At 52.3% G+C, this 21,814-nt stretch overlaps 1 protein-coding gene across 1 annotated transcript in view; it reads right to left on the bottom strand.

Annotated features, from left to right (window-relative positions):
- Positions 1 to 1,513: 1,513 nt before the first annotated feature.
- Positions 1,514 to 21,814, bottom strand: part of EFR3B (EFR3 homolog B) — a 131,854-nt gene continuing 111,553 nt past the window's right edge. The window contains exons 12-23 of the mRNA XM_050948971.1: positions 18,361 to 18,412; positions 17,640 to 17,812; positions 16,734 to 16,809; positions 15,272 to 15,433; positions 11,815 to 11,946; positions 10,573 to 10,640; positions 9,806 to 9,933; positions 9,215 to 9,306; positions 6,108 to 6,156; positions 5,185 to 5,291; positions 4,175 to 4,224; positions 1,514 to 3,542 (exon numbers count right to left, since the gene is read on the bottom strand). Coding sequence (XP_050804928.1) covers positions 3,437 to 3,542; positions 4,175 to 4,224; positions 5,185 to 5,291; positions 6,108 to 6,156; positions 9,215 to 9,306; positions 9,806 to 9,933; positions 10,573 to 10,640; positions 11,815 to 11,946; positions 15,272 to 15,433; positions 16,734 to 16,809; positions 17,640 to 17,812; positions 18,361 to 18,412 — 1,195 coding nt within the window. The 3' untranslated portion in view covers positions 1,514 to 3,436. The remainder of the gene's footprint in view (positions 3,543 to 4,174; positions 4,225 to 5,184; positions 5,292 to 6,107; positions 6,157 to 9,214; positions 9,307 to 9,805; positions 9,934 to 10,572; positions 10,641 to 11,814; positions 11,947 to 15,271; positions 15,434 to 16,733; positions 16,810 to 17,639; positions 17,813 to 18,360; positions 18,413 to 21,814) is intronic.

The raw sequence follows: 21,814 nt of genomic DNA, 5'->3' as shown, positions 1-21,814 counted from the left end.
CACTGCCTTCTACCAGCAGGCACAGCGTGGCCCAGGGGTGGGTAGGACAAGATTTGGGGCCATAAAGTGCCAGAACCAACTCTCTTCTCCACCTTCTAACTTGTGCTCAGGCTTTCTGCTGCTGAAGGGAAATGCTCCTGAATACCGGCCTGGGCTGCTAGAATTGCACCCCTCCGCAGCGTTTACTTGGCTAAACTCAGAGTAAAGCTGATCTGTGCCGGGAAAGAACCTTCTCCAGATGTTGTCCGAGACTGCGCAATGAACTCCTCCTGGAACTAAGGAACATTTTTCTGCTTCAGTCACAAGGTGTGTTTCACTGACCTGCCTTCTCTAACATGACACGAAGCAACAGATATGTTTAACTAATACAAATAATTAAAATAAACCCTATCAAGGATGTATATTAAAAACAAAACCTTACCAGAACAAGACACTCCCCTCGACGCAAAGGGTGGGAAGACTGGCTGTGTGGCCTTTTGTTTCTTTGTGACAAAAGAAGGCGGCCTGAATGGGGTATTCTTTGAAAAGGGGTCTCTGTTCCTTACTGTTTTTTTGTTACATTACAAACTCTCGTCTTTTCTACTTGGACAACTGAGAACCAGAGGAATTATCACATCCCAAGAAACTGAACGCTGAGCAGTTTCAGAAGGGAGGAATTTTCATCCATAAATAACATCACATTTCTGTCTGAAAATCTTCTCTCTCCGATGGTTCGGACACATCAGAGACTGGCATGGTTGATCTCTGCCTGGTCAGTTTGTTTGCTCTGTGTGTTGAGCAGCAGAGCAGGTCTGATTGTCCCATCTAGCACCTTGTGACATCACTCACATCTGTGCAAAGTGCCTGTAAAACTCTGCCCTTTGGATCTGGCAGCATTTTCACCCACTTAGCACTCACTTTGCACAGGTGTCAATGTGGCACAAATTGAAAGGCAGGGAAGAATCAGGTCCTTGGTGTGCATTTTACACCGATTTAGTTAAACCGCTGTGAAAGGAGTATGGACGTTCTTATGCCGGTTTAAGCAAGGCTTATTTATCAATCCAGAACAAATGTAGGCTAAACTGAACTAGCCCTATCAAACCAAACTAAGAGAGTGTCTCTACACAGGCGCTTGCACCAATGAAACTAAAATGGTTTCATAAAACTGGTGCAAGTTTGTGTAGACACGGCCTCAGTAGACACACACATCTCAGAACAAAGACTGCAGGCCATACTTACAGGATGGGGGACTCTGTTCAGGAAGTGGCGGCTCTGACCAAGATTTTGGGCTCATGGCTAGTTGGCTTCCAGTGTGACGCCATGGCCAGAAGGATGAATGCAATCCTTGGATACATAAACAAGGGAATCTTGAGTGGGAGCAGAGAGGTTATTTTACTGCTGTATTTGGCACTAGTGCGACCGCTGCTGGGATCCTGTGTCCAGTGCTGGTGCTCACAATTCAAGAAGGATGCTGATAAATTGGAGAGGGGTTAGAGAAGAGCCTTGAGAATGATTAAAGGGTTGGAGAACCTGATAGGCGCAGGGAGCTCAATTTATTTACTGTAACAGTGAGAAGATTAAGGCATGACTTGATCACAATCTATCAGTACCTACCAGAGGAGCAAATATTTCAAAATGGGCTCTTCGGTCTAGCACGGTCCAAAGGCTGACAGCTGAAGCTAGACAAATTCATATGGCAAATCAGGAGTAGGTTTTTAAGGGAAAAAGGAAAAAATTTTGGGAAACAAGAAAATGTGATTATAAAGCCGCAATTGCAGGGAGAATCCAGGGGCAGGTGTAGGATGGGAAACTCCTTTGAACTCCTGTTTTGAAGCTGGCAGATGACAGGCCCTACTCTGCCTGCACAGAGTCACCACTTTCACACACCGGCTGTTTTTGCTGTAGCCTAGTGTTGTTGGAATTGTTCAAAACACAGAATTTTTTCATGTTATTTTAGGTCCCTTTGCCAGAGGGATTTTGCTGGAAGATGAAGCGAGACAGAGCCTAACTGTGGGACATTTCAGCCCCCAAGGAGGGCTGGGCTCATGTGAAAATGGGGGGTAATAATCATCTTAACTAGAGTAGGTGCCTCCATGCACTCCCTGAACTGCCTGTATGCAGCAGGCACAGTGGAAATGCCAGAGTTCAAAGGGTTAATGCACCTTCCCCTCCATTCCCATTTCACTCCTGCTGCTGCTTCTTTCTGGGTTCCCCAAGGCTGCCCCACCCTTAGTCCTGCCTGCACATCAGTACAGCCCTCACCCACAGCCTGAAGGATCGGGGCCCGGGTCTTCCACAGGACAATCCTCACTGAAACGGATTTTAAAAATCAGATATGCAACGAATCTGTAACTGCCTAGGACTTAAAGGGTCTCCTCATCGGCTGCGCACTACTGGTAACTTAGATGGGCTCACACAGCAGGTCCTCCTCCTCCAGAAGCCCACAACCCCCTGCCACTTGGCTCTAACAGAGAATCTCCTTTAGCTGTTAGCAGTATAGGGCTGAGTCATTTGGATCCTAGGCTCCCACTCCATGAAGTGGCAGACACACACACAAGCTGGTTCATGACAGGAGCCATTTCCCTTTCAGTTGAGAATGTGCAGGAAAAGTGAAGGGTGTTTGCCTTGATTGTACCTGTCTGTCAATCAGCCCCTTTGTCTTCTTAAATCAGCATTACTGGAAAGGCAAATACGCATCTGATGTATAGGACCCGGCAGCACAAAAATAACTTTTTTTTTAAATATGCATCCAACTGTGATGACTAATTTTACATCTCAGTGCAAAGCAGCCAAAGAGGCAGGCTGACCCATCTTAAGGCAACTAGGATTCACCTTTCGCAACAAGTTCGGGTCCTACGTTCAAGTACACTTAGTCTGGCTTTAAAGTACAGAAGACCTCAAGCTTGGACAGCAGCTCCTTGCTAAGAAAAAGCTCCCTTAAACTGACCCAAGGCAGATAAACGTGAGTGACACCTGTCACTGGCATAGCTCCGCTTTATGTAGTGGGACATCAACACACCAAACACACTCTCTCCGGGGTAAGACCTAACCCCTCCACGAAACTCTAACCCGCTTCTAAAAAGGGAAGCTAAAGCAAAACCCAGCTACCCCTGTGTCCTCCCCGACTTCTTGCTGCTGGAGTCACGGCTCTGAAACTGTTTCCTGAAAGTTCTTGAGCCTCATGCCTTGTCAAACCCAGGAGGTGAAACTAGCTGAGAAGAAAGAGGGTGGCAAAGAAAAAGTACATTCGATTTGTGTGAATGGCTGAAGGACTGTAGGGTGGTCTCGGGCCACGTAGCTCTGGAAGAGGGAAGACTGCCGAAGAGTCCACCAAGAGGGGTTTTCCTTTAGGATTACTGAGTTCAGGAGACTCGTTTTCATTCATGCAGAAGGCGCGTTTCCCCCCTGGCTCCAGTTGCATCAGGGCTTGGCCTTCTCTCGGCATGCGCTTCGACTCTCAGTACACACAGAGATCTGGGAACTTCATCTCGTACACCGGGACGGAGTGGTTCTGGGGCTGGCCATAAGCCGCCGTGATGGTACCGGACGGGCTCGGGGGTGGTCTGAAATGCCAGAGACAGAGAGGAGAGAGTTACAGGAGGACTCCCACATTTCATCAAACTAGAAAAACAGGACCCAGCCCGGCCAATGGTTCTGCCCAACTCTGGCTCGCTGTGAAGACTGCAAAGCTTTCCCCTTCCCAGCTCAGGAGCCTATCGCCTTACCCAAAGGTGAAGACTGATCACCACTCAGCTGATGCGAAGGCACAAATCCAACCTAGTGACTCCACATTAGGGCCAAACTGGAGAGGACAAGGGGGGGTGCCAGGGTCTAAAGCCCAGCAGAGACAGTGACAGCTTTGGGGAGTCGGGAACATGGGAGAGAACCATACGAAGCAGACGGAGAGGCTGGTGGTATCTCTGCACCTTCCCCCACTGCAGCTGCTGTCCTGTGTACTCCGCTTGCCTGAAGCTCTTTGTGGACAGGGGGGCCTGTTTCCTCCCACTTTCTGACAGAGCCAAGCACGTTTCCAGTTGTAAGATTGCGGCTGCCTCATGCATGCCTCAACCCACCCCCGGGCTTGTGCCCCAGGGCACAGGCCACCCAGCATTGTAGTTCACAAGCCTCTCCCCGCTTGCAGACTGCTGACAGCCCTCTCCCCGACTGTCCTCTCCCCAACGAGTCTGACCCTCACCGGATAGTGATCTCGAAGATCTGATTCAGCTTGCTCTGCAGCAGCGAGGCCTGCAAGAAAAAACAATTCCATTAATCGGAGGCTTCGTGCCCCGGCAGAGCTTGTTACACCTGCAGAGCCCGGACACATCGCTTCAGGTCTGCGTTCTGCAAGTCCTTGTGTGGGGTACAGCAGGATGCATAGTGCTGCCGCACGCCAGGGCAGGCGACTACGGAACACACTCCTTCACCCAGAGTCCTCAGTGCACCTCCACAGGACATCTACGGAAAGCCGGAAGTCGTGCTGGTGACGCAGGCACCATGCTTCCCTCCTGCGTCTGTACTGACCAACACCGCAGCATGGTGTGAAGTGGTGTTTTGAGATCCCAGCTTTCATAGGAGATTGGGATCTGGAGTCCAGACTAATTGGGGCTGTTAATGTTTCCCTGACATGTTTCACAGGAACAGGGTGCCCTGGCCAAATTTAGACTTGGATAATTCCCTGTTGTGGTTTTAATTGGATATGGGATTCTCCACTTCCTGTCCCAAAGGGCAGTGCAATTGTGCTGTATGCTGCTTGAGAGCTGCTCCACTCCACCCCCGAGCTGGCAGGTGAGATCCTTATCTCTGATGCATAAGGGACTTCAGGGTATTTACACCAGAAAGGTCTAAATATCAGTCACTCACAAAGACCACCTAATTCCGGAGGTCTCTCAGCTTCAGGGAGCTGACGGCTTCCTGTGCTTTCACAACAACCTCTCCCATGTGTCACCAACAGGGCTTGAACTCGGAACATAGTACAAAATAGGTCTCCACCATGTAAGCTAAAGGAATAGCTTAGCTGGTGGGTAGCAGCAGTAGGGTGTTATCTGCTAGCAAATCAGCCATTAGCCAGAGTAGGAGTCATACTTTGCGGTGCGCTACGCTTTGGTTTTATGACCCATTGGGATTGACCCAGCACGTGCTCCCAGCCTACGTCATCTCCACGACACTGCAGAGCCGGTGGGTGAGACGTCAAAAGCAGAGACTCACCCGGGCACCGCAGTGAGCCGCAATCTCTTCAAAAGGAGCTTTCTGGAACTTTTCCACCACCAGCCGCCTCCTCTCCCGCTCCTGCTCCTCCACGGCGACGCTGTCTACTAAAGCACCCGGGGGGACAAAGCAATGGTGAAAAAGTTCTGCGCAGCACCAGGCACACAGGCCCAGAGTTTCAGTCATTCTGTTCATGGGTTCTGGGGCCATGCACAGATCCTGCCCAGCCCCCAGGGGAACACATGCTCTGCTATGAGCCCTGGTGTGCAGAGAATACCCGGACAGCAGTGCCTTCCCGCACCTGTCATCTCCCCTGCATGCCAGGTGGTGAGAGCAGGCTGAGCGCCACACTGCACAGCTACTGTATTTGGATTTGTGGGGGCTCAGCACCCTGGGAAAATCAGGCCCCATGTGTCTCATTCTAGGCACCGACACACCCCAAACTCTAGGCACCCAGACTCCGACGCACCCCAAAAATCAAAGGACACATTTGAAAACGTTGGCCTAAGCAACATGCCCAAGGTCAGAAAGAGAGTCAGTGGCAGCAGTTCCTGGTTCCCAGTCCTGTGCTCAGACCACTAGCTGGCCATCTCTCCAGCCCTAAAGGAGATCTCGCTGTGTGAGACTTGCTGGCCAGGCAGTGCGGTGGGCCTGGGGCAGAATTTGTGCCCTGACACTTCCAGTCACGTTCATGAAGTAGAACAGCAGAAAGAGGGGATGTTTTACACCCCCTGGACACACACACAATGTGACCAACACAGCTCGATCTTTCCTCTGTGTGCAGACTAACTTAGGCTTAACATAGCAGCATCTGGGTGATAATATACAGCCTGTGGCACACAGAGGGACAGCCAAGATGATCTAATGGTGCCGGTCTGGCCTTAAACTCTGTGGCCCTCTGAAAAGATCGCTCAGTTACTTACCAATTGCTTTCTTCAGGGTTTCATACGTGATCTCTTCAGCAGGGGCTCTCTAGGGGTAGGGCAAGAAAACAAAGATTATACCTCCAGGGCAGCTGGTCTTTGAGAGCAGAAGAAAGAAAGGTGACAGGGCGATTTCATTTCAGTAACAGACCATGTGGTTCTAGGGTCTTGATTCCTCCAGTAGCGCAGCTTACCACTAGGAGGCGTTACCTTTCGGGGCTCAGGACAGGGGTACAGGGCCGGCGCTTCCATTTAGGCGACCTAGGCAGTCGCCTAGGGCACCAGGATTTGGGAGGGCGGCATTTTGCGCTTGCAGTGGCAATTCGGCAGCGGGGGGTCCTTCCACGCTCCGGGTTGGCAGCGGCAATTCTGCGGCGGGTCCTTCACTCACTCCGGGACCCGCCCCAAAGTGCCCCAAAGACCGGGAGCGTGGAAGAACCCCCCGCCCCCGGCAGAATTGCCGCCAACGACCGGGAGCGCGGAAGGACCCCCACGTAGGGAGCCAAAAACCCTGGCGTCGCTCCTGCAGGGGTACCTAGGTGAAACTGAATGGCCTGCACTGTACAGGAGGTCAGCCTACATGGTCCAATGGTTCCTTCTGGCCTTAAAAATCTATGAAGGTGCCGACTACGATGACCACCTTTTCGAAAGGCAGAAGCGGGACACATGCAGGAGCCCCGCCCTTCTGTGGCTCCACCCTCTGCTCCTCCTCTCCCCCAGAGGCCCCACCCCCTGCTTCTCTTCCCCCCAAGGCCCCGCCCACTAGCCAGGCCAGAAGCCAGAGTCAGGCCGTGGTGAGAGCTGCTGCCCAGGGAGGAGCCCCAGACCCTCCACCTGCCCTGCTCAGGGGGCTCGAGTGCCTGAGAGCAACCCCGGCCCATATCCCCACCCCCTCAGGTGCATTGCCTAGGGCAGGTGATGGGTGCAGGACTCCCCAGGCGGCTCTTACCATGGCTCAGCCCCAGCTTATAGCCTAGCCAGGGGTGGGACCTCGGGGAGGTGGTGAGAAAGGAGGGGCAGGGCCCTGTGGCAAGGGGGGGCTAAGGCCCACCTCAGCCCCCCAACACGGGAAGAGGCTGGCACCACCCCTGAGCCTTGGGCAGGCGCAGGGGCACCACAGGGAATCTGGGACCAGGACATGAAATGTACATTTCGGGGCCGTCCTGCCCATTTCGGGACGGGTGGTCACCCTAGTGCCGACAGGTAGGAAGCCCAGAATCTATGGAAAAAGGATAAACACAAAGCGGCTGCCCAAGCAGTGGCTTTCAGAGAGTGAAGCAATCAATCAAACACGCTCTTGGAAGGTAAATGCTGGAGAGAACAGCCACGTGGGAGCTCTTCCTCCCCCCGAGAATGGGACACCAGCCTTGGTTACCTGGCCCTGGCCGCCAGCAGGGGCACCAGGCTGTAATAATTCAGGCATAGGACGCTGGTGGGCACCAGGCCTGTTCACCTCGCCCTGCTGAACACGAGGAGTGAATTATTACCCCATCACTCATGGCCTGCAATGCCCAGATGCAGACACAGAGTGCTTGGCCGGGCATACTAATGAAAAATTATCCGGTGCTTAAGTATGTCGCATTATCCTGTTAAAACAGGAGCTTATGGGGAGAGAAGGCAGGTCAGGAAATGGGAATGTTTGGCACTGGGGGAAGGCTCGGGCTTGTCTTTTATAGGTATTTCACTCCCACAGAGTCTGTGCATTCAGTGTAGCTGGAACCACAGCGAGGATCTGTATTAAGACCAAATTCTCTGAAGATCTTGGGGCTCCAGGGAGGTTTCAGTCTTTGGGCATGGCTACACTTGCAGCTGTACAGCTGTGTGAGTTAAACCAGCCCTTGGAGAGCACAGTAGGGAAAGCGCTGCAGTGTGTCCACATTGTCAGATTCAAGCACACTGACGTGGCCACATTAGCAACTCTTGCAACAGCCACAGAGAGCAGTGCATTGTGGTAGCTATCCCAGCATGCAAGTGGCTGCAACATGCTTTTCAAATGGGAGGGGGGGTTGCAGTGTGACAGGGTGTGTGTTGTGTATATGTGGGGGGGAAGAGAGTGGGTTTTTGGGGGGCTGAGAGCATGTCAGCATGCTGACTTGTAAGTTCAGACAGCAGTAGACCCCCTCACGCCCCCCTCTCTCTCTCTCACACACACACAGCATTCCACACTAATGGATCCTTTGTCCCGGAGCAGATAAGCAGCCGTCTGTCAGAAACAGAGCTTGAAAGGGGATATCCGCATTCCTGCAGCAATTCCAAAACAATGAGAAGAGTGGCCACTTGACGTCAGCGGATTATGGGACGTTTCTGGAGGCTGATCATAGTGCAGTAATGCAACACCTCATTCACACTGATGCCCGGGCATTTCAGCTGAGGCACACCAAGCGTTATGCTTCTCACTGAGGTGGAGTTCCAGGAGCGCTCTAGCCATGGAGTCAGAGCACTCTACGTGCCTTGCCAGCGTGGACGAGTTGTGGGTTAGGGCGCCCAAGGCTGCTTTAATGCGCTCTAACTCGCAAGTGTAGCCAAGCCCTGAGTCTCTCTCTAACCACAAATGCACCGTGGAGTAAAGTCCACGGCTGGTGAAGAGCGAATCTCAGATGCCAGGCGAGTAGGGAGGGGCATATGGGAGTGGGTCTTCGCCAAGATCTCAACCCGGTGGAAAGAAGGGGGAAAACGTTCTCGGGGACGGTGAAAGTGAACGATGAGGGGAGATGAAAGAGGTACCCACACATAGGCTGTCTGCACAGCACCCGCGCTAGGGGAGATGGGAACACTCTGTAAGCATGGGAGGGGGGAAGAGAGAATGTTCTGAACGGGGCTAGAAGTAATGGGCTCAGGGAAACATCTGCAGGAAAAGCTTCCCAGGCAGGAAATCGTCTCCCTCTGGGTTCACCCTGCATGATCTAATAGGGCTCTGCCATTCCTAGATTTGATAGGAAAATGGCTGTCCCAAGCAAGCACCCCCCTGCCGATCCAGCTGGCTCAGGACACTGGACACCAGCAGAGGAGCTGTCTAGGCAAGCCACAAAAACCACCTCTCCTGCTGGTGACATGGTGTAATGACAAGGACCGTTCTCAGAATGGCCTGAGCAGGTGGCCAACGGTACCTCCTCTTTCTCGGGACTGTTCCTCGATTCCACTTCGACCTGAAGAGAAATGGTCTCACCGATGCTCTTCCTCTTGGACAACCGATCTTCCTCTGGAAAACAGGGGGAGCCAACCCGTCAGGAAGGCAGAGAGGGGAGACGCCGTTTGGGAGGGGGGCTGTCTGGGTCAGAAGAGGGAAGGATGCAGAGATTGTGGAAGCTCCTTCGCTGGAGGTTTTCAGAAGGAGGCTGGAGCCATCTGACTGGCATAGTTTAGACCCTACAAATCCTGTGTCCCAGCAGGGAGTAGACTAGGTGACCCTTTCGGTCCCTTGTGACCCTATGGTTCTACTTCTCTCTCTCCTGTAGTTATTTGGCCCCTGCTGCCGTAGTGTCAGAGCTGCTCACAGCCCCTTGTGAGGCAGGCCAATGCAGTTATCCCCATGGCACAGGTGGCGCACAGAGACTAAGTGACTTGACCAAGGACACGCGGGGAGTCTACGGCAAAGCAAAGACTCAAATCTCGGAAGCTTGCAACTGAGCTATGCCACTTGCATGGCAGGGCACTGCAATGGAAAAGGCCGCAGCACGCAGGGATGCTCTGTACCATACCTGTCAGCTGGGGGATGTAGGGGGTGCTGAGCCGGTCTGAATTATAACCGCTGCCTCCCAGCACCTCACTGATCTTGCTCTGTCGGAAGAAGACCTCGGGCACTAAGTGATCCAGGCTCTTCGTCAGCCTGCGTGATTGAACAGGGAGGAAAACAGGTGACGACACTGGCATGTTGCAGTTTGGGTTACCTGGGCCCTTGCTTTTCAGATGCTTGTAGGGTTTCCAAGTGAACAGTTGGTGTTGGTCCTGCTTTGAGCAGGGGGTTGGACTAGATACCTCCTGAGGTCTCTTCCAACCCTAATCCTCTACGATTCTATGACTGGGACTGCTCTACCTCCTTCCAAGACAGCCAGATCAGTTCAGGTGGGCACAGAAGACCCTGACCATGATCCTCCTCTGATTCACACCAGCTACAGCAGAGTGACACTCGTCTAAGCAAGATCAGAACCAGGCCCCTCGGCATTTCTGCCAGGAGGAGGAGATGGCACCACCTGGGGAGAGAGCTGATGCATGTTCTCTTGACTCAGGGGAGGAAAGGAAATGACTCTGCTGGGAGGTTTCCCTGGCAGATGCTTCTCCAAGATTCCTCCTTCAACTCATCTGGAAATTTGAACCCACACAAAGGCTGCTAATGGAGAACTATAAAGGCCACAGTTGGTCAGCGCACAACTGCAGGTGACGGTTCTGACAGGTGCAGCAGCATTTCTGCCGCCGCTCTGAGCTCAAACCAAGGGTGACAAGTGCCTTTTACAGCAGGGGCGCTTACCGGGGTGTCTCCACAAACACGTCTTCTGGGAGTAGGTACGGCGCCTCCTTCTGCCTCGTCTCGAGGACCTAGCGGGGAGGGGATGGAAGAGAACCAGTCAGTGGCTTATCCTCTGCGTAGCAAGTTAACCAACTTAGCAAATATCCATGGGAACCGAATGTTCAGACTTCTTCGTTGAGGCCAGTTTAGTGCCGGGGACAGGGGCCTGATGGACAGCCCTGGAGACAACAATCCTCTAGCTGCCTCCAGAACAGGCGCTGTGTGGGCAGAGGCAGCTCAAGCCCCCCCACCCCCTCCACACACACACACCCTACCTCACCACCAGGCCTGCCTCCACCCTGCCCTGGAGCGACCCCTTCTCAGAGTGGGAGGGGAAATTCAGTCTTCAGCTTCCCCGCTGAGACAATCAGTGAGGGGGCCAGTAAGTGCTACCTGCGGGGGTGGATTTCCTGATGGAGGACTTTTCAGCTTGGAAAAGAGGAGACTAAGGGGGGATATGATAGAGGTATATAAAATCATGAGTGATGTGGAGAAAGTGGATAAGGAAAAGTTATTTACTTATTCCAATAATACAAGAACTAGGGGTCACCAAATGAAATTAATGGGCAGCAGGTTTAAAACAAATAAAAGGAAGTTCTTCTTCACACAGCGCACAGTCAACTTGTGGAACTCCTTACCTGAGGAGGTTATGAAGGCTGGGACTATAACAGGGTTTAAAAGGGAACTGGATAAATTCATGGAGGTTAAGTCCATTAATGGCTATTAGCCAGGATGGGTAAGGAATGATGTCCCCAACCTCTGTCTGTCAGAGGGTGGAGATGGGTGGCAGGAGAGAGATCACTTGATCATTAGCTGTTAGGTTCACTCCCTGTGGGGCACCTGGCATTGGCCACTGTTGGTAGACAGGATGCTGGGCTGGATGGACCTTTGGTCTGACCCAGTATGGCCGTTCTCATGTTCCCTCTGGTCACTGTTGACCAAGACCCTCCAAACTCACTGCACACAACCCAGCCAACAGGCATGATTTTCAGTGGCTTCCAACCTGGGCTGGATTTGACCTGGTGACCTAGAGCCAGGCCAGTGTCCGGTGTAACACTACAGACCTTGGGGGAGTTCCACCAGCCATGGGTTTGGCTAGGTAACTGTGCCACTGGAAGCACATGTCTCCCACTGAGAGCCGGGTCCCCTCCGCCCCGCACAGAGTACAGCTAAGGGCCGAGGGGGGGCCCACGCCGCACTGACCTCGTGGATGTGCTGGCAGAAGGCAGGCACCGTGGTGAGCTGGCTGATCAGATTCAAGTAGGCGGCGCCGAGAGCATAGAGGGCGCAGCGGTTGTACACAGGCAGGTTATCCTCGTTGATCTGGGCGATCTCCTGCAAAGCCCACAGACAGGGAGAGACCCGTCAGCATGGCCCGGACCGGTGAGCGGGTTAGTTTGTTAGCCAAGCAACGACAGGCGGATGGGGAGACAGCAAACTAACTGGCAGGGATTGGGACCAAAAAAAGGAGTCACAGGGCGGCTGGCACTTTAAGGGGAGTTTGGCCCAGTCTCGTCTATGACTGATTGTTATTTTTCCCCGAGGATGCTGCACCCTGAGGCCCTGCCCCTCATCCCAAGGCCTCACCCTCACTCCGCCTTTTCCTGCCCCCACTCTGTCCCCTCCCTCAAGGCCTCACCATCGCTCCACCTCTCCCTGCCCCCGCACCGCACCCTCCTCCAAGGTCCATGCTCGCTGCCGTCCCCCAATTGCCAAACTGCTGATCTGCAGCCCCACAGATCAGCTGTGTCTGGTGGGTGCTGAGCACCCACTGTTTTTTTCCCCATGGGTGCTCCAGCCCGAGCACCCACAGAGTCGGTGCCTGTGCCTGTGACGGGTCAGCTGCCTCCCAGCCAGCCATCAGGTGAGCCTATAAGCCAGCAGTGGCTCAGTTGGGATGGAGAGGTACTGGTGCAAGATTGGTTTCTGTGGCAGGAAAGTCGGATGGTGGAAAGCTGAAGGCAACAGAGGGGCCCCTAAGAAGACCCTTGGTTAGCCGGGAAGAGATGACTGATGTGCTGAATTTACACAAAGAACTAACGCTCAGGGCCTGAAATAGACTCCGGTGTGACACTGGTTCCTTCCTGGGCAGCCAGGCCAGCAGCCTACAGCATGGATAGGATATGAACATCCTAGTGGGTGGTCCAAAACCATGTGAATTGAGGGGAGAGCCCATATAGCTGCTTCTCCACCTCAGTGCTAGCCCCATGTGGGCAAATGCCGAGAGGTCTACGTACCACACTGATTTAGGCTCAGAAGCTAGATGTCCTTTTAACCACTTCGCGCATCTTCTCTGTCTATTAAGTAGATGTTCCATTGAAACCAGTGCATCACATAAAGGCAGTAGCTAAGTTCGTCTGCATTTGCCGAACATACGGCACTATGTTTCCAGTTTATTACCAGGTGGCTTTGCTCACTGACATTTGTGTGTGCGACAGATGAGTGGCAGGGCAGGGCTGCTGTCATGATAGTGTTTTGTTTTCCAATCTGGGTTTACTGGCTACGTTGCATTTACTGGTTCATTTTTGTATTGCTATTTATTCCATTGTCTAAGGTACCCAAAGGCTTCTGGGTACCTATGCGGAGAAATAGAAGAATATTATAATGTTAATCGCAGTGAAAGGCTAAAAGAGAAGAGGAGTTGGTACTGCCTGGGCAAACATGGAAGAGAAACGGTTCTCAAATATTCATTCAGATTTTGAAACTTGACTGTTTTCGAGGCTAAGATGGTGGAACTTACAAATCAAGGGGGCAGAATGGAGGTGCTGCTGTAATTCCCATATTACTTCTGAAGAAATTCTGTGCCAAAAAAAGTAAAAAATTCTGCACAAGTTTTAGAATTCTGCATATTTTATTTGTCAAAATAACACAATATAATGACACCATTTTCAATTATTTGCTGACAAGTACACCTCTACCCCGATAGAACGTGACCCGTTATAACACAAATTCGGATAGAACGCGGTAAAGCAGCGCTCCAGGGGGGTAGGGCCGTGCGCTCCAGCGGATCAAAGCAAGTTTAATATAACGCGGTTTCACCTATAACGTGGTAAGATTTTTTGGCTCCTGAGGACAGCGTTCTATCGGGGCAGAGGTGTATTTTGAAATAAGTTACCAAAATAATTGAAAATGGTGTGGTTATATTGTTACTGTGTTATTTTGACAAATAAAACATGCAGAATTTGCAGAAGTCTAAGAATTTTAAGTTTTGGTACAGAATTCCCTCAAGAGTACCAGGGTTGTGTGTGGCACAAGCTGGATGCAGGCAGTTTGGTGGGGTGGGGGGTGTATAGGGTGCAGGGGGGATCTGGGTCAGGGGGAATGGGACTCTGCAGGGGAGTCCAGGTGAAGGTAGTTAGGGCTCAGTGGCGGAGGAGGGTGGAAATCAGGGTGCTGGGGGAGTGGGTTTGGTGTGGGGGGTCAGGGGACAGCTGGCTGGGGCTCAGTGGGGTAAGAGGCTGGGAGTCAGGGGCTCCTAATGCAGGGGGTGAGGCTTAGGGAGGTGAAGGTCTGGGTATCGGGGGGAGTTAGTGGAGAGGGTTCTGGGTGTGGGGAGGCTCCTGATGCAGAGGGTGTCGCTCAGTGGGACTCGAGTTCTGGGTGCAGGGGTGTGTGAGGCTTGATGGGGGGATTGAGTGCAAGGGGGGATACATAGGGGGAGCATCTCCCCGCACAGTGACTCTTTCTCTGTGGCTGAGGAGTAATGGGACCAGGAAGTGGGGAGAGGCGTCACTGCATGGGAGGCTACTCCCCCTGTCCACTCAACCCCTGTGCATCCAGACACACACACCCGCACCCAACCCCCTCTGCCGAACCTCACCCCTGCACCCAGACCCCCTCCCTCCCTGCAGAGTCTCCTCTTCCCTCCGCCCCCCTCCAGTGCAGACCTTCCGGCAGCTGGGGGAGGTTCTTGGGGTTGATCTGACCCAGCCCCAGCTGCCCTGTGCAGGGGAGAGGGAACTCTGACTCTAGCGTCCTGCTCCTCTCCCTCTCTTCCCCCGCCCAGCCAGGACTAATGTCCGTGGGCAGCCGGGACATCCCCAGATCCCCACCACTTCCCCTCGCATTGACTTATCTCTCTCCCAGCTGCCTGAACAGACATGCCCACGCTGCCGGGGAGGGGGGAGTGTGCACTGGTGCAGCTTCTCTTTGTTTCCACACAAAAAAAACATTTTTCTGTGGGGAGGCAAAGAGAATCTGCGGAGGGGGATATTTCTGCACATGCGCAGTGGCGCAGAATTCCCCCAGGAGTCCCACGTCACACTTCTCTCCTGCAGCCCCTCATTGTACCAACCTCGCCACACTGAGCCAAACCTGGATCTCATTTGCACGGATAAAAAACTGGAGTAACCCCGGGGGCCTTCCCTAACTCAATATCACAACATCCATCTGGGGAAGGTAAGCATGACAGACATGGAGTCGCATCCTGATCTCCACTGGGCCCATGTAAAACTCCATTAAGTCACGCAACATAACAGAGCCCAGAATCCAGCCCTGCTACATTTCTTTTCACCCACTAGCCAATGTGGAATTTACCCCACTTTGTTCTGCCTGCTCCTTGCCTAGCTGAGGTCCTTGCATTAATCCCGTCTTTGCACCAAGGGGAGAGGAGCCCTCTACACTGTGGGCCCCGCCCCCAGCACTAGTCACGCGATCCTACCTGCACTGCCAGCACCAGCCGGATCAGGTCCACCACCACCTCTTCGTTGGCCAGCTCGATGCTAATGAGTGCCAGCATGCTGTACAGCGCCTCGTAGTGCGGCTGCACGTTGCTCTCCTCTTTGCTCGTCAGGTAGATGTGTCGGTAGAGCTGCTGGGAATGCTGCCGGGGAGAAGAGAGCGCGGCATCACGTAAACGGAGCCCAGGGAAAACATGGGTTCTTGTTTGAGAGGCGTAACAGGAGCCAGCCAAGCACGGCACAAGTCACAGCGGCAGGTGCTTCTAGCCAGCCTTCGCTAGGTACTAGAGACATTAGCCCCATGGCAACTCTGCTCCTGGAGAGACCCTGCCTGGCTGCGTTCTGCCTTTGGTTGCACCTAAGCTCCCATCGGCAGAACCTGCCCCACTGACCTTCAAGGGAGAGCAGTTCTGCCATTAGCGTCTGATACTGTGAAAGGCCAAGCACCTTCTGTAAGGAACTGAGGCCTCTCAACTTAGCACATCTCAAAGCCTGGCTCCTGATTCCAAAATACATCCCCAGTCCGGAAAGCACACAAGGCCCACTGAAGGGATGCAAGCAGTCCCGTACGCAAGGCCGCAGGCCCTTTGCCGTCCGGCTTTCCTCCAGCTTCCTAGCCAATGTTTCAAACTAGGTTCCTTATCGGTTGTGTAAGGCAGATCAGCAGGGATTTGGAAGCTGATTCTCCTACTGCTAGAAACTGTGGGTTTCAGCCTCAGGATCACAACCTCAGCATCACGTCTGAGGAATCCAGAGAGTTTCTCCAGTCCTAAGATTTCATTGTCAACTTGAACTCGCTTTTCTAGTTGCAAAGGAAATCTTGTGCGTATAAACAGGGTAGAATCCCTGTTATACAAATGAGGCGACCAGAGCATTGATGAACAGAAGGCACATGTGGAGCTTACAGATAGAGTTTTCAGATCCTTGGGATTCTGTGGTAGTTGCAATGATTGAATGGGCGGGAAGAAGTAGGTTCATTTACTCTATAACAATGGGGAATATGCAGGGCAGGACATTGCGTCAATGATCATTGTAAGATTATTTGTAGCTGTAAAATTATCCAAGGTAAATGCTGCCTCTGACAATCTACTGGTTAACACTGCGCACATTGTCAGGTACTACAGCATTTTGTGAAACAGCACAAAGGATTCTGTGGGGGATCAACTCATAAGAGAAAACAATGGATGGTCTGGGGATACAAAAGAGCATTCGCGGGGCAGTGACCAGAGATCAGCTGTTAGAATCCAGTCAGCGTATCTCACACGATCACTGGGTGCTCCCAGGCACGGGTGGACTGAGATCTTTCCTCTCTTCTCAGTCATGCTGCTCCATGACACAGGGAACCGGACCACATTCCTTATCCGTGTCACACGCATTCTGCGGGAGAGTGAGCTGGCACAAGAGCTGGCCAGCTGCTACCATCGAACAAGCCCCAGCACGTACCTTTTTCATGAAGACAGTATCTTGGCGGGAACACTTATCCACTTTCAGCTTCAGGACAGAGATGTCATTGATGGTGCTGCAGTTAAAGAGACAAGGGGAAGGGAAATCTAGGACCCAGATGCAGTGGAATATTTTGGGAGGATGAGAACTGTCCTTCCCTTAGCTTTCTTGGTAGAATACAAATCCCCTCCTCCACTTGCCCAGCTACAGCGCCACCTACAGGGAGTAAACATGTCTGGCAAGAACCAATGCTGGAGGCTTGTGACATATTTTTAAAGAAAACTGAGCTATTAAGGGACGTAAAAAACTAAGCTATCACCTGTCCATAGTCATCTGCAGTAGCCCTGTCCTACTCCCACTCCTGCGCTTCTGTTTGTGGTTACCGTCACTTGTATGTAACAGCATCATCTCAACTGTAAACTCCCCGACTGAGTGTCTGGTCTCTGTGTTGTGTGAGGCTCCTATGTTGGGTATCTCAGGTCTGTGACATGAACACAGGCAGTAGGAGGAGTACTAGATAGGTTTCACAGGCATTAATTAATAATCCTCACAACAGCCCCTGTGAGGACAGCAAATATCAATCCCCATTTTACAGAAAGGGAAACTGAGGCACGGGACGATTAACGCTCAGCATCCCAGAGGAAATCAGCAGCAGGCTCAGTAGCCAGTAGCTGCTGGTTCCCAATCCTGGGATTACACCCCCAGATTATGCCTCTTGACATTTCTTTACAAACATTAAAACTTAATTTTTTGAAAAAGGACTGTCCTAATTTCAGGAAACATGCGTTAAAGGGTGCACACATGCCTGTCATAACGTGTAGGTGCTATCACCACCCGTCGGTGCCTGACGTAAAACCAGAGTCTGATCCCAGCCACAACCCTTCCACGTGGAACACGCCAGTGCACCTGATAGTTGAAAACTTGGGCCTGTTTCCATGGCGGTCAATGAAGCTGATCAGTATCTCGAGGACAAAGAGACGCAGGTCGGCGTCTTCCATCAATGCAGCCGAGAGCAACCTGTCCAGGAAAGAGCTGGGCAGGGCCGTGAGCATGTTACTGCACTGGAAACCCGTGGAGACCTGCAGGTTGCACAAGGTGGAGGGAGAGCAGAAAGGGGATATTAGCCAGTGGGAGAAACGTCCCATGGATAGGAAAGCTGGGGGATGGGTGGAAGAGAGTCGCTGGCCTGCAGAGGAACTGCCTGAGCTCCACTTTAAACCCTTGTGGCACGGGGAGCAGCTTGGCATGGGAGCTTCCAAGCAGCCCCTGGGCTGGCGCAGAGACAGGCTGCATGGGGAGTCATGAAGGGCAGCGACCACTAGTCCTGCCCACAGGCCGGGGCTGCACCGGCAACCCACACTGCGTCCCTAGCTTCGAAAAGCCAGAAAGAGGGACTGGAACTCAAACCCATGTGGCACAGCAGGGTACTAGCCACAGAGCCACCCAGCCAGTCCTTGCTTTGGTACATTGGGTTTGAACATGGGTCCTGTTCTTTGCAAGAGGGTGAGCAGTCAAACCTTCCTGAGGACAGGCAGGTGCCCACCCGCCCGCCAGCCACCGGCTGTCCCAGGGCAAGGCCTGTGCTGAGACTGCATGGGCCACACCTGCTAAGGGACCCCGTTCATACCTGCAGGAGGGATTTCAGCAGCATTATCTGAGTCAGGCGATTCCGATTCTCCCTGCGGGGGACAGAACCCAAAGGTGAACTCTGCATGGAAAAGACTTACAGAAACCCAAAGCAATCAGTCTAGTCTCCGCGCCAGGGCCGGGCAGGAGTGTTCCCTAGGGGATATTTCCTAGTGTCTCGGCCAGGCGAGTTAACAGCTCAAGCAACGGTGGCCACAGCACTAACCTTAACACTGGGGCACTCGCTGCTCAACAGATGTCATTGCCCTTGGCTCCTAGTCAGACCCCTGCAGGCCACCAGATATAATTCCTCTCCCTCCTTAGTATTCACACCCTTCTATCTGCAGACAATGATCCCGCAATCACCCCTGGTCACTGCACAATCCAGCTCTCCAGATTGTGGGCTTCATTCCAACACCACTTCAGTCTTGTACCAGTGCAACACGACTGAGTGCAGTGGAGACACGCCGGCTTTTCACCAGCCACTTGGGCGTAACACATTCATTGGCCTCTGCTCTGTAATGAGGTACCAACCCAGGTTTTCATCATTTCATTTTTCGAGGTAAATAAGACAAATCCTGAGGTCCCTATGGGGGGCGCTGGTCTCCACTGGGAATGGACATCGGCATAGCGAAGTCTCTCAGGGATGTGAAAAATCCACATACCTGGATGCAGTTAAGCCAGCCTAACCACCCTGTACACAGCACCAGATCTTCTGTCCACCTAGCTACCGCCTCTCGGGGAGGTGGATTAACAGCAGCAAGTGGCTACACAGACGTACTACAGCAGCGCGGCTGCAGGTACCCCTGCAGCATTTTAAGCGTAGACACAGCTGGAGTTTTAACTCCGTCAGTGCTCACTGAGTTAATTAACATCACGGGAAGTTTGCACGAAAACACGATCATCCTTCAGCCATTTACAACACTTCTCTCCGCGTCCTCTATCTCTGAACTCTGAGGCTAAATCACACGGCAGGAAGCCACATCCCACAAGGATCAGTTGTGAGCTGTGACTTCCGTAGGAGCAAGGGCAACCCACGGGGTAAAGGGCCAGTTCACACCCACGCACGGAGTCAGCTTCATCTTTCCCGCAGCGTCTAGTAAGATTTGAAAACTCTCAGGGATGAAGCCAATCAGCTGATAACAGAGCTGTGCTAAATGGCTGCTGTGACTCCAGTCTGCCATCACAGTCACTGAGTGTGGCAATGCCTGGCTTTCACCCGCAAGGGGCCACCAGCCTGATTCTGATCTCACAGCAGGGGCACCCGGTGCAAATCAGGAGCATCTCCACAGAGGTCAAGGGAGTTACACCAGCGTAAACGAGGCTGTCCATACGAATCCGGTTACACACCAACTTCTAATGGTCTAGTCGCTGTATGAATCTAGCGCCACACTCCAAGCCTCTTTGCCTCATATCTATAGCATCACTGCTGCCATCATCCTAGCTCCAAATAGCAGTTTCTTCTATTTTGTTCCTCCTCTCCCTTAGTCTCCTATTTTTTTTCCATAGCAAAGAACTAAATAGCATTATTCTACTCCAGGGGTAGGCAACCTATGGCACGGGTGCCGAAGGTGGCACGCGAGCTGATTTTCAGTGGCACTCACACTGCCCGAGTCCTGGGGGGGCTCTGCAATTTCACTTAATTTTAAATGAAGCTTCTTAAACATTTCAAAACCTTATTTACTTTACAATAGTTATTTACTAAACAAGAGTTTAGTTCTATATTATAGACTTATAGAAAGAGACCTTCTAAAAACGTTAAAATGTATGACTGGCATGTGAGACCTTAAATTAGAGTGAATAAATGAAGACTCAGCACAGCACTTCTGAAAGGTCGCTGACCCCTGTTCTACTCACTAGAGGTCAAAGCTTTTCACACAAACTAGCCACGAGCTTGAATGCTGCTCTCTGGGCTGTTATGTTAACACAAATGGGCTGGCCCTTCATTCAATACGACACAGTTATCGGTGGTGCCTTAAGATTCGACATGCCCCCTTCTACAATGAGAACCACAACGGCTTGGCCCACCTCTCTGGAAAGCTACAGAGAGATCTATGACCTGCTTTCATGGCTTTGTCCTTCTAGCGCCCTTAAGCTCTTCTAATTAAGCCACGAGACAAGTTAGAAGCAGCAGGGCGTTCGTCACTAAAAAGAGAACAGGCAGCTCCTGCACTGTCCAGCCTGACTGACATCTAGCACTGACAGCCCTTCGGGGAGCCCCATTTGTGCTCAGCAGCGAGCGGCTGCGGTTCTTGCCTGATCTCTGGATTTAGGTCGCATCCCTCGTTTTCAGTCCCTTTCCCAAATTTACTTGTACCCGGCTCTAGTCACTGGCCAAGGCTGAACTCGTGACCTGACTTACAGGGAAGTCCTCTTATCTCCAGCTGTTGTGGTCTGCAGCTATAAGGCCCCCCCCTCAGCACAGACATTCCCTCCTGGGTAGGACAAACTTCTAGCACTAGGTTCTGAGGGCCAAATTCAGCCCTTTTACTTCCCCAGGAGCCAGGCCCATCGATCAGAGCACAGAATTTACAACGTACGTATATGGACACTCCCCTTTGGAGTCAGTTACTTCAAGCGGTCGGGCTGGAGAGCGGTCTCTAATCGCCAAGCTGATGCTAGCGATCATGCTATCATCCCCCCTGGGATGAGACAGGGAAAACTGTCTTCAATGAGAGCTGTGAGCGCTCAGCACCCCCAGCGTCAGGCCATAAGTGACTTGCTCCAGGTCATTCAGTGAGTCAGCGGCGGGGTGGGGAATATTGGCCAGGATTCCTGACTCAGTCTCCTGCCCAAAGCCCTAGCCCTCCGCACACTTCCAGCCTCCAGCAGAACAGTCAAGCAAACCCACATGGCTAATTCTGATGATGCTACTAGTCTCCTGTGGTCATGTCTGCCTGAAAGGATGAAGATGCAGCATTAAAGCATTTAATAAGCAGCAGGTTTAAAACAAACAAAAGGAAGGATTTCTTCACACAACATACAGTCAACCTGTGGAACTCCTTGCCAGAGGATGTTGTGAAGGTCAAGACTATAACAGGGTTCAAAAAAGAACTAGATAAATTCATGGAGGATAGGTCCATCAATGGCTGTTAGCCAAGATGGTCAGGGACACAACCTCATGCTCTGGGTGTCCTTAGGTTCCGATTGCCAGATGCTAGGAGTGGACAGCAAGGGATGGATCACTCAATAATTGCCCGGGTCTGTTCATTCCCTCTGAAGCACCTGGCATTGGCCACTGTCAGAAGACAGGACACTGGGCTAGACGGACCATTGGTCTGACCCAGCGTGGACACTCTTATTAAAGCTCTGCTCTCCCAAAGCTCTCTTGCCCCAGGATAATAATTTCAGTGACATACAGCAGCTACATTCTGAAAAGACAGCAAAGCGCGAGAAAGAAGAGGGAAACCCTTTGCTCGTGACACACTGGATTCACATGCCTCTCTAATTGCACC

This window comes from Gopherus flavomarginatus, chromosome 4 (assembly GCF_025201925.1).
Source record: "Gopherus flavomarginatus isolate rGopFla2 chromosome 4, rGopFla2.mat.asm, whole genome shotgun sequence".
Lineage (NCBI taxonomy): Eukaryota > Metazoa > Chordata > Testudines > Testudinidae > Gopherus > Gopherus flavomarginatus.
The sequence above is the reverse complement of the archived record's forward strand: the minus strand, read 5'-3'. Positions and strand labels throughout refer to the sequence as shown.